Raw genomic sequence first — 10,962 nt, forward strand, 5'->3', positions numbered from 1 at the left:
ACTGTACAACACACGATTTGGGAAATGGCTGAACCCGCCCCTAATCGTTTTGCTTCCGTGACCGATGCCGATGTAGACTCCACGCGTGGTAACGGGTCGTACGCTGAAGAGTACAAAGGACAGTACGAAGATCTGGGTGTCTGTTTTAGAAACATTCATGAAGAAATCTAGTTTGACGTTGGACCTAAAAACATGCGCCAAAGATGACCTCTGCCATGTTCTTTGTAAGTGTTACGTCATGCGGTAACGAGGACGCACAAGGGTGACACGTACCAGTACAACTCCTACAAGGGCTGTTGTTCGTCGGGTGTGCCGTAGGTGACTTGCCGAGTGAAGTTAATTGTTCCGGAGGTGGGCCATGTATGAACCACGATACTAAACAGTTGCATCGGGCAAGCCTGCGAGGCATCTTGCCCTCGGGCGTCTCGACCTCGCGCAAGATCACTCACAGACCTCGGTCAAGATCAGAGCCGCTTGCCGTCGCAACTGTGTAGGATTGTGTATTTCTTGGCTCATTTGGCTCGGGCTTTGTTTGTCTTCACCTCCGATGTCCCCTCACTTCGCCTCTTCTCCTCAGCTTTTCGTGGCCAGTCCGTGTTGTCAGTGATAATTAATTTTGTGATGACATTGTGTTGTCGGGCTGATTTCGTCGCCTATGTCGACCTCAAGTCTTCAAAGACTTCATGTTCCTCATTGCCTGTCTACTGACTACAAATACATGACAAGTAGTCTCATTGCGTGCCGCTCAGCCCATGGTTCTAGCACGTGACTTCATTACTTGCAGGAGCTACAGTGCTGGCAAGTGAAATCCGACCCCATAGCGGTGCGTCCACGTTCTATCGGTTTCTGTTTCGTAGTTTTACCATCCCGCGTTAGATCTTGGCGATGTGAGCGCACCACCCAGGCGTCGGATTTCAGTTGCCAGCACTGACTACAATACTTTAGAATATTATGAGTAGAGCGGCAAAAAAATGTTGCACGAGTCAAGCCAAAAGCCACACCACGCTAGCGCTGTCATGATCAGAAAAGCGGAAAAGAAGAAAAAAGCGTCACACCAAAGAAAAAAGCAGAAAAAAGCGTCACAAAAATCGTCTCAGATTCACCTAACGTCGTTGTAACCCGACCTGGTCATCAAGCAGCTGAAAATGAAAATACTAAAAGAAAATTCTCTGCTGACATTTCGTACTACTAGTACTAGTACATACATATCACATAATCGTTGGTAGAGTGTTTGTGGCACTTTATCCAATTTATCTGGTGATAGTCGCTGACAACATGGTCTCTGCGTACTGCCTTTGTCTCGTTTTGATTCTCCTGGGCACGTCAAACTCACAGTTGGGAGGAGAGCCACACGATAATGCCCACCCAGAGTCAATGATGTCCGTCGGCAGAGCGGTAGCTGCGGAGGTGTCGTCAGTTCCGCTCCGCAACGCTGCAGTCCCCGGGCTGCGTATGCCGGTAGTGGCAATGGGCACGGGTGGCTACGCCTTTTCTCCGTCGTAGCACGGAGAGATATGGAATGACAGCACTGCCCAAAAGGTACATTATGTATCTAATATTGACTGAGTACGAGGTCAATATAGAAAATAAAAGCCGAGTAAAAGACTGAGGGGAAGCCGAGGTCTTTTACGAGGTCTTTTATTTCCTATACTGACCAAGTACGAAGTCAATATTAGATTTATCACGACTGACCAAAGCATGTGTTCAATCGCTAAAAAGGAGTCAAATATAAGCAGTCAATATAGGCCGAAGGAGTGAAATATGCAGGAATATTTGACTGCTTAGGTACGGCAAAAATCTATGTGAGTCAATACTAAGGGAGTGATAATACAGTTTATAGGCCACACGGTCATAATAGTTTCCCTATGTTTTTAGCCAGCAAATTCCACAGTATGTATCTAATATTGACAGAGTACGAGGTCAATATAGGAAATGAAAGCCGAGTAAAAGACCGGGGCGAAGCGGAGGTCTTTTACGAGGTTTATTTCCTATACTGACCAAGTACGAAGTCAATAAATTATTAGATGTATCACGACAAACAGTCCGTATTTACCGAACGATAACCTCATGAATCCCGGTTTTATGATTGCACAACCGTTGCACCACCACCTACTGGTGCAGTGACAATGCTGCACTAGGCACCGTTCAACTGCGCAGCCCCTAAGCAGTCAAATATAAGCAGTCAATATAGCCCTAAGGAGTGAAATATGCAGGAATATTTGACTGCTTAGGTATAGCGAAAATCAATGGGAGTCAATACTAAGGGAGTGATAAGGTACACCAGAGGGCGATAAAAACAAAACAAAACGGAGTCTGAAAAGTCAGGAAAGGAAAATATAAATCACCGAAAAAAAGGTTGGCCTTTCATACTTTGATTAGTCTTTCATACAGTCGTCACCAAAAGCAATCCGGCCAATGCCATGGATACAGTGCACTGCAGTCCATTCATCGGAAACTGGCCCTCTCGCTTTTGAAAGTCAGATTTGGGCCGAATTGAGGATCAAAAACCCACTTTAAATCTCAAAAATCTGGGTTTGGGATCTGCTTCTCCATACATTTTGTCATGGCATACCTGCCCTAATTTTGTAAAACCTGGCTGAATTTCTATTTCCCTGTTCTTGGACTTTTCTGGCCTCAAATGTGGCAAGGAAGAATGATAAACTGCCAGCAAGAGGCTATGGCGGTGTTGCTACTCTTGTAGCTGACATATCGTTCATGTCCATGAAGCGCCGCTTCGACCTTGAGCGCTGTGGACTGGAGGCGGTTTGGCTCGAATTGCAGCCAGTGATCCTTCCCTCACTCCCCCTCATCATCTGCTCTGTTAACAGACCCCCTGGAGACGGCATCTCCCAAGTCCAGGCATTTAGTGACCTCCTAGAGGACTGTCTGTTCAATATTAGCCTCCCCAATTCGGCGATTGTACTTGCAGGAGACTTGAATGCTCGCCACTCTGACTGGTCTCCTAGTGACACCACGAATCGTGCTGGAAAGGAGTTCCGTAACCTCTTCTCTTGTTTTGGCCTTGAGCAAATGGTGACATTCCCGACACACTTTACCCCCCATGGCTCAACATCGTGTATTGACGTTGTACTCACGGATCATCCTCACCTACTACTCTCTGTTACATCTGTTGCTCCTCTTGGTGCATCTGACCACGCACAGATCCTCAGTCATTTCCTACTGCCTACTGATGCTGTTTACCGTGAGGAACCTGCTGCAAGCGGATATCTCGCTACTGCACCCCGAAGCCACTTCAGCAATGTTCTTGCAAAGCCGGAATATCCACCTCCCTTCAACTGACCCGCATCGTGCAGCAGGTGTGCCAGCATAGGGATAACAGAGCGCTTGCTGGCATTTGCTTCTTTGACTTGGCCAAGGCTTTTGATACCGTCTGGCATCGAGAACTTTTGGCAAAGCTCGAGCATGCATTCAGGGTACGCAAACAACCACTCTCCTGGCTGAAATCTTATCTCTCTGGGCGTTATCAGTACGTAACTGTGCTTGGCACATCCTCGGCTGCAGAGCCAGTATTGTCAGGCGTTCCTCAAGGATCAATTCTTGGTTCCCTACTATTCATAATTTACGTAAACGACTTACCTGCAGTCTTCCCTGGAACGTCTCTGTTTGCTGACGACACGACCCTTCTCACCGCATCAGCTTCCCTCACTGGCCTGAAAAGCAACTTGCGTGCTGGCATTCAGGAAGTTCTTTCCTGGATGTCGTCCTGGAGGGTGTCCCCAAATCTATCAAAAACAAAGATCATGCTCTTCCCGCCCCAGCCGGAGTTCACAGCCCTCATCCATGCCAACCTTCCAAATCCAATTGACATAGTGTCTTCTCACAAACACCTTGGCATTGTGATTGACTCTGCACTCTCCTGGGTACCTCACATCGAATATATCTGAAAAAAACCAAGTAAATCCTTAGGAATTCTCTCCCCCCACTGCTCCTACCTCCCACTTTCTTGCAAGCTTCTTTTTTATATAGCCTACCTTCGCCCAATATTTGAATATGCAGATACGTCTTGGGTTGGGTTAACCTATTCCGCTGCTGCAAAGCTTGAAATACATCACAAGAAAATCCTTAAAATTCTCCTCCGTCAACCCCGCATGCTCTCATCATCCGCCCTTTATAAAATCGCTCACACAATCCCGTTATCACTTGGACGCAGTGCACACCTGGCTTCTCTTGTCCATTCTATTAAGCTTGAGTTGTGCCCACCTCATCTCATGTGTTTTAATTGGTTCTCTTCTCTATGAACTAGAAACTCGCTCTTACTCCCTAAGTGTAACTCATCCACTCTTTTGCGCTCCCCTCTCTTTATTGCTTATTCTGTTTGGCTCACTCTACCCAGAGAAGTTAAGGACCTGACCTCACTCCGCCTGTTTAAGATATGTGCCGCCCCTTATTTACTACGACATACATAGCTCATTATCCGCATGTTCTTTGCGTCTCTGTGTTTTTCACTGTTTATATTTGTCATTATCTTTCTTTGCGGAGTTGTTGTTGCTGTTCATTTTGCTACTCTTTCTTTTTCCCTCCCCTTATTTCTATTTATCGCCGTGGTTGGCAATCACCCACTCTCGTAACATTGGCCGGTGTTTCCGCTGAGTCTTGAGATGTAATAAATAAATAAATAAATAAATAAAAGGAGTAATTGCACTGGTCACAAAATGCAGGTACTGTTGTTTTCACGATATCTACAACTATGTGAAAGAGACACCAAAAAATAGGTTGCCAGTGTCCAATGAATGGACTGTAGTGGCACTGGTAAGTGGTATGGTACGTGTTCACCGGCACACCGACAGTTCTTCATACAGTCAGTGGATGACATGGTACCTTGGTGGCATGCATGCATATACAGACAACCAGCACAGGACTGAACAGTCTGCGCTGTGTGACTCTGCCAAGCCTGCTGCTGCAGTCGAGTCGAGCTCAGCCCATGCACCATACAGCTGCCTGTAGTTTAGCATGGCATTGGCCAGATTTTGTTTTGGCGATGACTGAAGGTCTACATTGTGCCTTTCCTTAACTTGTGTACTAATATGACACCTGAGTAGGTATATAATAACCTCCTCAGCAGTGTACATGCGTTGTTGGCCAACATTACTGAGTTGATCCTGGTGATGACCTGAGCAAGTTGATCAGTGACTGCAGACGTGTGTAGCAGTAGACATACACATACACTTACAAACTGATACGGTCACACCTGTACTTTCACACACCTAAGAAAACAAACGTCTTTCACACACCTGAGAAAACAAACACCTTTCCCACACCTGAGAAAACAAACACCTTTCACACACCTGAGAAAGCAAACACCTTTCACACACTTGAGAAAACAAACACCTTTCACACACCTGAGAAAACAAACACCTTTCACACACCTGAGAAAACACACAACTTTCACACACCTGAGAAAACAAACACCTTTCACACACCTGAGAAAACAAACACCTTTCACACACCTGAGAAAGCAAACACCTTACAGTGGATTTGAACGTTAGGACAGCCCATTACAGTCCTATTGATTGTGGGTACATTTTAGTATGCGCGAACACTTAAAAATGCGGTCACGTGTGAAATGCGAAATGCGGACCGTGACTCTCTCCTGTGCCCCACAGAACTGTGTTGCACTGATCTCAGCCTGACAAATGCAGACCCACAGACTGGGATACATGGGTTCCTGCACTGATCTCAGCCTGACCAATGCAAACACACTGACTGGGATATATGGGGTCCTGCACTCTGATGTAATTGTATAATATTTGGACTGCAGGATCGTACATACATGTACATATCATACAGTTGTAAAGCGTAACCCCCTCCCCCCCCCCCCCCCCCTCTCGAGACATTTAAAAATGCCTCATTTCTCGTTGGCTGACGTAGGAAAGAAACGAGAAATGTAGTTCTTTTTTGTCTTTCTTTTGCATGACGTAACATTTGCTGCTCGCAAATGCGAGATATTAGGAGCATGCGCTCCGGCTGCGGCATTCTTTTTCTTCTTGCTTTGCAAGTGTAGTGTATTTCTCATCCCGTTTGTTTTCAACGTACTTTCAGGATCCTTTTTAGGAACATGCCTCCCCGAAAAAGGACCCGCCGTGCTGCAAGCGCAGAACCCGCACGACTGCAGCTGCAGGCTGACGCGCAGCAGAACGATGCGGCGGCGGCACGCCTGGAGGAGCAGGCAACTCGCATCAGGCTGCTCGAGGCCCAAATCGAGCTCGAAAGGGCCAGGGCCCCGGAATCCCCACGCGGCAGAGGTCGCAGACGGAGACGTTCTCCGTCATCGTCGTCGTCGTCGCCGTCGTCGTCGTCATCTAGGTCATCGTCGAGTGCCAGCAGTGCATCGCGGTCACCCAGCCCCAGGAGCCGGAGATCCAGGTCCAAAAAATCCAAAAAATCAAAAAGTTCCGGCAGGAAGGCTCGCCGTCATCGCCATCACTCGAGTGCTACGTCAACGGGCCCCAGTAAATGGAGGAACGTGGCGTATGAACACCAGCACTCAGTCAACGCCCGGCTCCAGGAGCGCCTGGAGAAAGTGCGGAAGGCACTAAAATCCGACCGGCTGAGGAGCGCAACGAAAAACCTAAAGAAAGGTGAGGACATTCTAGAGGACAGGCAAGAGTGGCTCGCCGTCGCCGATACCCATGGGGTAGAGGTGGCGAACAAATTTGTGGAGGGAGGGGGAATCCTCAGCATTGTGACCTCCGCCGAAAAGAGCAAGAGACTGAATGCGGCCGTGCAGTCCGTGGCCATGCAGCGGCCCTTTCGGGGGGGCATCCCATCCAGGTTCGGCAGGGGCGGGGTGGTCACCCCTAAAGCAGCCGCACGAGGGGCTGAGCAGCCACCACAACAGCAGTCACCTTCTGGGCCCAGCGAGGCACCAAGGACGCAACCGGGGAGAAACCCCATCCAGCCTGGCCCCAAAGTCTGCTTCCGTTGCGGCGAGCCAGGCCACTTCATCAATTTCTGCCAGAAGCCAGCCGCTCAGAAATAGCTCTGAGGGCTGTGCGGACGGACTCCCCCCTGATGTAATAGATGATGAAGTGTATTCGGTGCTGAGTGTTGTTGACGAGGGGTGCGTGGCGGGCTTGTGTGAATCTGACGATCAAGGGGAACTAGAGGGGCAAGGGGTGGTGGTGGGCAGTTTAGCTAGGTGCAAGCCATTTTGGGAAACTATGGGGGCATCCGAATTTGTGCTAAGGATCATTTGTGAAGGGTATCTACTCCCGTTCGTGCAGCTACCAAGGCCGAAAACTGTAAAAAATCACAGTAGCGCTCAGTGCCAATTTGATTTTGTCACAGATTCAATTAGAGACTTGATGGAAAGAGGGTGCATAAAGGAGGTCAAGAGTGAGGAGGCAATGATTTGCAGCCCTTTAGGCGTGGTAAATAAGGGAAAAAAGTTAAGACTCATTTTGGATTTGAGGTACGTCAATACTTATCTGGCGAAATTTAAATTCAAAATGGAGGACCTGAAAACAGTCGCAAGAGTCTACGAAAAGGGCGACTACGTGATTACTTTTGACCTGAAAAGCGGGTACCACCACATTGAAATTGCACAGGAGCATCAAAAGTACTTGGGGTTTAAGTGGTTTAATGCGGAGGGAACTATCACAACCTATGTATTTTGCGTGTTACCGTTTGGCCTCTCCACGGCTCCTTATGTTTTCACAAAAGTGACACGTGTTTTACTGCGGCGTTGGAGGGAGTTGGGCATAAGATGTCAGCTCTACATGGATGACGGGTCTGGTGGGCACTCTACTGTCGAAGGGGCAAAGGTGGTGGCAAAACAGATGAAAGCTGACCTCTTGAGAGCTGGGTTTGTGCCCAATGAACAAAAATCCCAGTGGGAGCCATCACAAACGGTCGAAATGCTAGGCATGCGCATTGACCTCAAAGAGGGTCGAATTTTTGCGACAGAGCGCAGAGTGGCGAGGCTTAAAGAGTGCCTAGCACGGCTGAGCGGTCTAGCAGCGCCACCCGCGAGGGAAGTGGCGAGGCTAGCCGGCTTCCTGTTGTCTATGTCGCTTGCGCTCGGGCCAATTTGCCGTCTGCGTACCAGGGCATTCTACAGCATGATATTGTCTAGGAGTTCTTGGTACGCCCCAGTGAAATGGCCGGATGCGGCAAGGTGCGATTTGGAATTTTGGAGCACGGTTTTTGAAGACTGGCACGGCCAACCATTTTGGAAAAACTGCCCAAAGGCAACGGTCCTGACCTGGTCCGATGCGAGCGACTCTGGCTGGGGCGGATTTTTAGTAGACGGCAGTGCAGTCGAGGTAGCCAGAGGAGAGTGGTCCAATGAGATTTTGAATGACCGAAGAAGCTCCACGTGGAGAGAATTGAGAGCAATCGCGTTGGTGCTTGAATCATTAGCACACAAACTAGAAGGAGGTATCTGCATTCACAGAAGCGATAACCAGGCAGCTGTGCACATTATCCAGGTGGGCAGCAGAAGGGAGCATTTGCAAAGGGAGGCCATGCGAATCCTCCAGGTGTGCATGAAACACGGAATCCGCCTGATTGCCGAATGGGTTCCCAGAGAACAAAATGAATTGGCGGACTACTATTCGAAAATAGTTGACACAGATGATTGGCAGCTAAACCCGGCTGTTTTTGAACAAATCGAGCGTTTGTGGGGTCCCCATACGCTAGATTGCTTTGCGAGTCTGAGGACGAAACAGTTAAAGCGTTTCTGTTCAAGGTGGTGGAATCCGGGATGTTATGCGATCGATGCCTTTACGGTTGATTGGTCAATGGAAACGGTGTGGCTTACACCTCCGTTCCACCTAATACCCAGAGTTTTGAGTATGTTAAAAATGTGCTGCGGCCATGGCACACTGGTTGTGCCTAAGTGGGTGTCAGCGGATTGGTGGCCAAAATTACATGGGAGGCAAAGCTGGAAACCATTTGTAAAAGGAGTTTTGGTGCTACCCCATGATGAAAACACATTTCTGGAAGGTACCTGCCCTTACAACTTGCTGGGGGGCAAGCAATATTATTCAGAAATGCTGGCTTTAAGAGTGTGCATGAAGAATAACTGTTGCTGATTTGCGTACTGACACGATTGCTGTGGTTTTGTGGCGCGAGCACATGTGAGTGCACGGTGCACGAGGCATTGTCCTATGTTGGTGTTCAGGGAACACCATTGCCTGCAGGGCAGGAGGCAGATGCTGCTGACAATGTCATAATCCGCAGGGCGGATGGATGCTGCTGCTGGTGATGCCGATGACGATGTTGTAGCCCACAGGGCTGGCAGACGCTGCTGCTGATGCCGTTGTATAATGCTCTTCAAGTGATGCTGATAGCTGCTGCAGATGCTGAAGCCGACGCTAATGCTGATGACTCTGTTGACAGGCGCCTCACGTTATGATCTTGTGTTCATGCCTAGAGCTGAGGGCGGTTCAAGTGGAGCCAACCCAGGAGCTCGTGAACCTATCCAGGAAGATTCCAGAAGTCATGTTGGCGAGTAGGGCACCGGGAACAGTGACCAAGTATTTGTCGACATTTCAGCGCTGGCAAGAGTGGGCTAGCAGTCAAGAGATCCCGAGCGTACCAGCCGAGTCTTGGCACATATGTTTGTATGTCGTGAAGCTGCTCCAGGAGGCACGGACAGCGTCACCAATAACATCCGCTATTTGCGCGTTGGCCTGGTCGCACAAGGTGCGAGGCCTACCGGACCCCACAGACAACGCACAGGTTCGGAACCTAGTCCAGGCCGCCAAACGACTGCTGGCGGCGCCGAAGAACCGGAAGAGGCCGATGACGAAGCAGATGCTAAACCAAGTTGCTACCAGGCTCTTGCGCAATGAATCACTGCAGAACTTGCAGACAGCGACTCTGATGACCGTTGGCTTCGCAGGGCTCTTGCGGTGGAACGACTTGTCAAACATATACGTCGACGAGATCGAAATCAAGGAAGATTACATGGCACTATTTCTCGAAGTGAGAAAAAATGATCAACTGCGCCAAGGTAACTGGGTGCTGCTGTCAAGATGGCATGGAGCAGTATGCCCAGTGGCTCTAACAGAGCGACTGCTGTCTAGAGGTGGCTACGAAGGCCACCAGAAGTTGTTCGGCTGTATTCGGCAAGGAAACGCTAGTCAAGTTGTCCGGGACCAGATGTCTTACAGCCGTGCCCGAGAGCTGATCCAGGACGCGCTGTGCCAAGCGAACTTCAACCCAAGCGCATTTGGGCTGCATAGCCTGCGTTCTGGGGGAGCATCGGTGGCCGCGGCAGCAGGAGTCCCGGATAGACTGATCCAACGTCAGGGCGGCTGGAGAAGCGAAACATCCATGCGGATGTACTTCAAGGAGTCACTCTCAGCAATGCTCTCAGTGTCAAGGGCACTGGCCATCCATTAGCTATGCTTTGCTGCTCTTGCTGTTGCTGCTGTCCCCGCAGAGGCTGTTTGTTGTTGCTGTGTGCGTGTGTACGTGGGTGTGCATGTGACTGAGGTGTGTTAGGGGTGGGAGCACGTATGGTGTGGCTGCACACAGGAGTGAGAAAGAGAGTAAAAAAGAAGCATAATCGTGTGGTGACGAGAAGTATAAAAAACAATTACGTGAGGCCAAAGTTGAAAAGAAACTTTTGTTGTTCAGTGCACAGTGGACATTATATTGGTGGTGAGGTGAATCGGACTGAGCTCTGTCACTGGATGGTAAGGTCAGTGTGACTGAGATCCATCATCGGATGGTTAGATCAGTCTCACTGAGATCCGTCACTGGATGGTTAGGTCAGTGTCACTGAGATCCGTAACTGGATGGTTAGGTCAGTGTGACTGAGATCCGTTATTGGATGGTTAGGTCAGTGTGACTGAGATCCGTTACTGGATGTTAAGGTCAGTGTGACTGAGATCCGTTATTGGATGGTTAGGTCAGTGTGACTGAGATCCGTTATTGGATGGTTAGGTCAGTGTGACTGAGATCCGTTACTGGATGGTTAGGTCAGGGTGA

General features: G+C 49.1%; 1 protein-coding gene across 1 annotated transcript; it reads left to right on the forward strand.

The window, feature by feature from the left end:
• Positions 1 to 9,465: 9,465 nt before the first annotated feature.
• Positions 9,466 to 10,371, forward strand: LOC135829092 (uncharacterized). Its single transcript, XM_065341498.1, has one exon. The coding sequence runs from the start codon at positions 9,466 to 9,468 to the stop codon at positions 10,369 to 10,371; it is 906 nt and encodes a 301-aa protein (XP_065197570.1).
• The last annotated feature ends 591 nt before the right edge of the window (positions 10,372 to 10,962 follow it).

This window comes from Sycon ciliatum, chromosome 13 (genome assembly GCF_964019385.1).
Source record: "Sycon ciliatum chromosome 13, ocSycCili1.1, whole genome shotgun sequence".
In the NCBI taxonomy this organism is placed as follows: domain Eukaryota; kingdom Metazoa; phylum Porifera; class Calcarea; order Leucosolenida; family Sycettidae; genus Sycon; species Sycon ciliatum.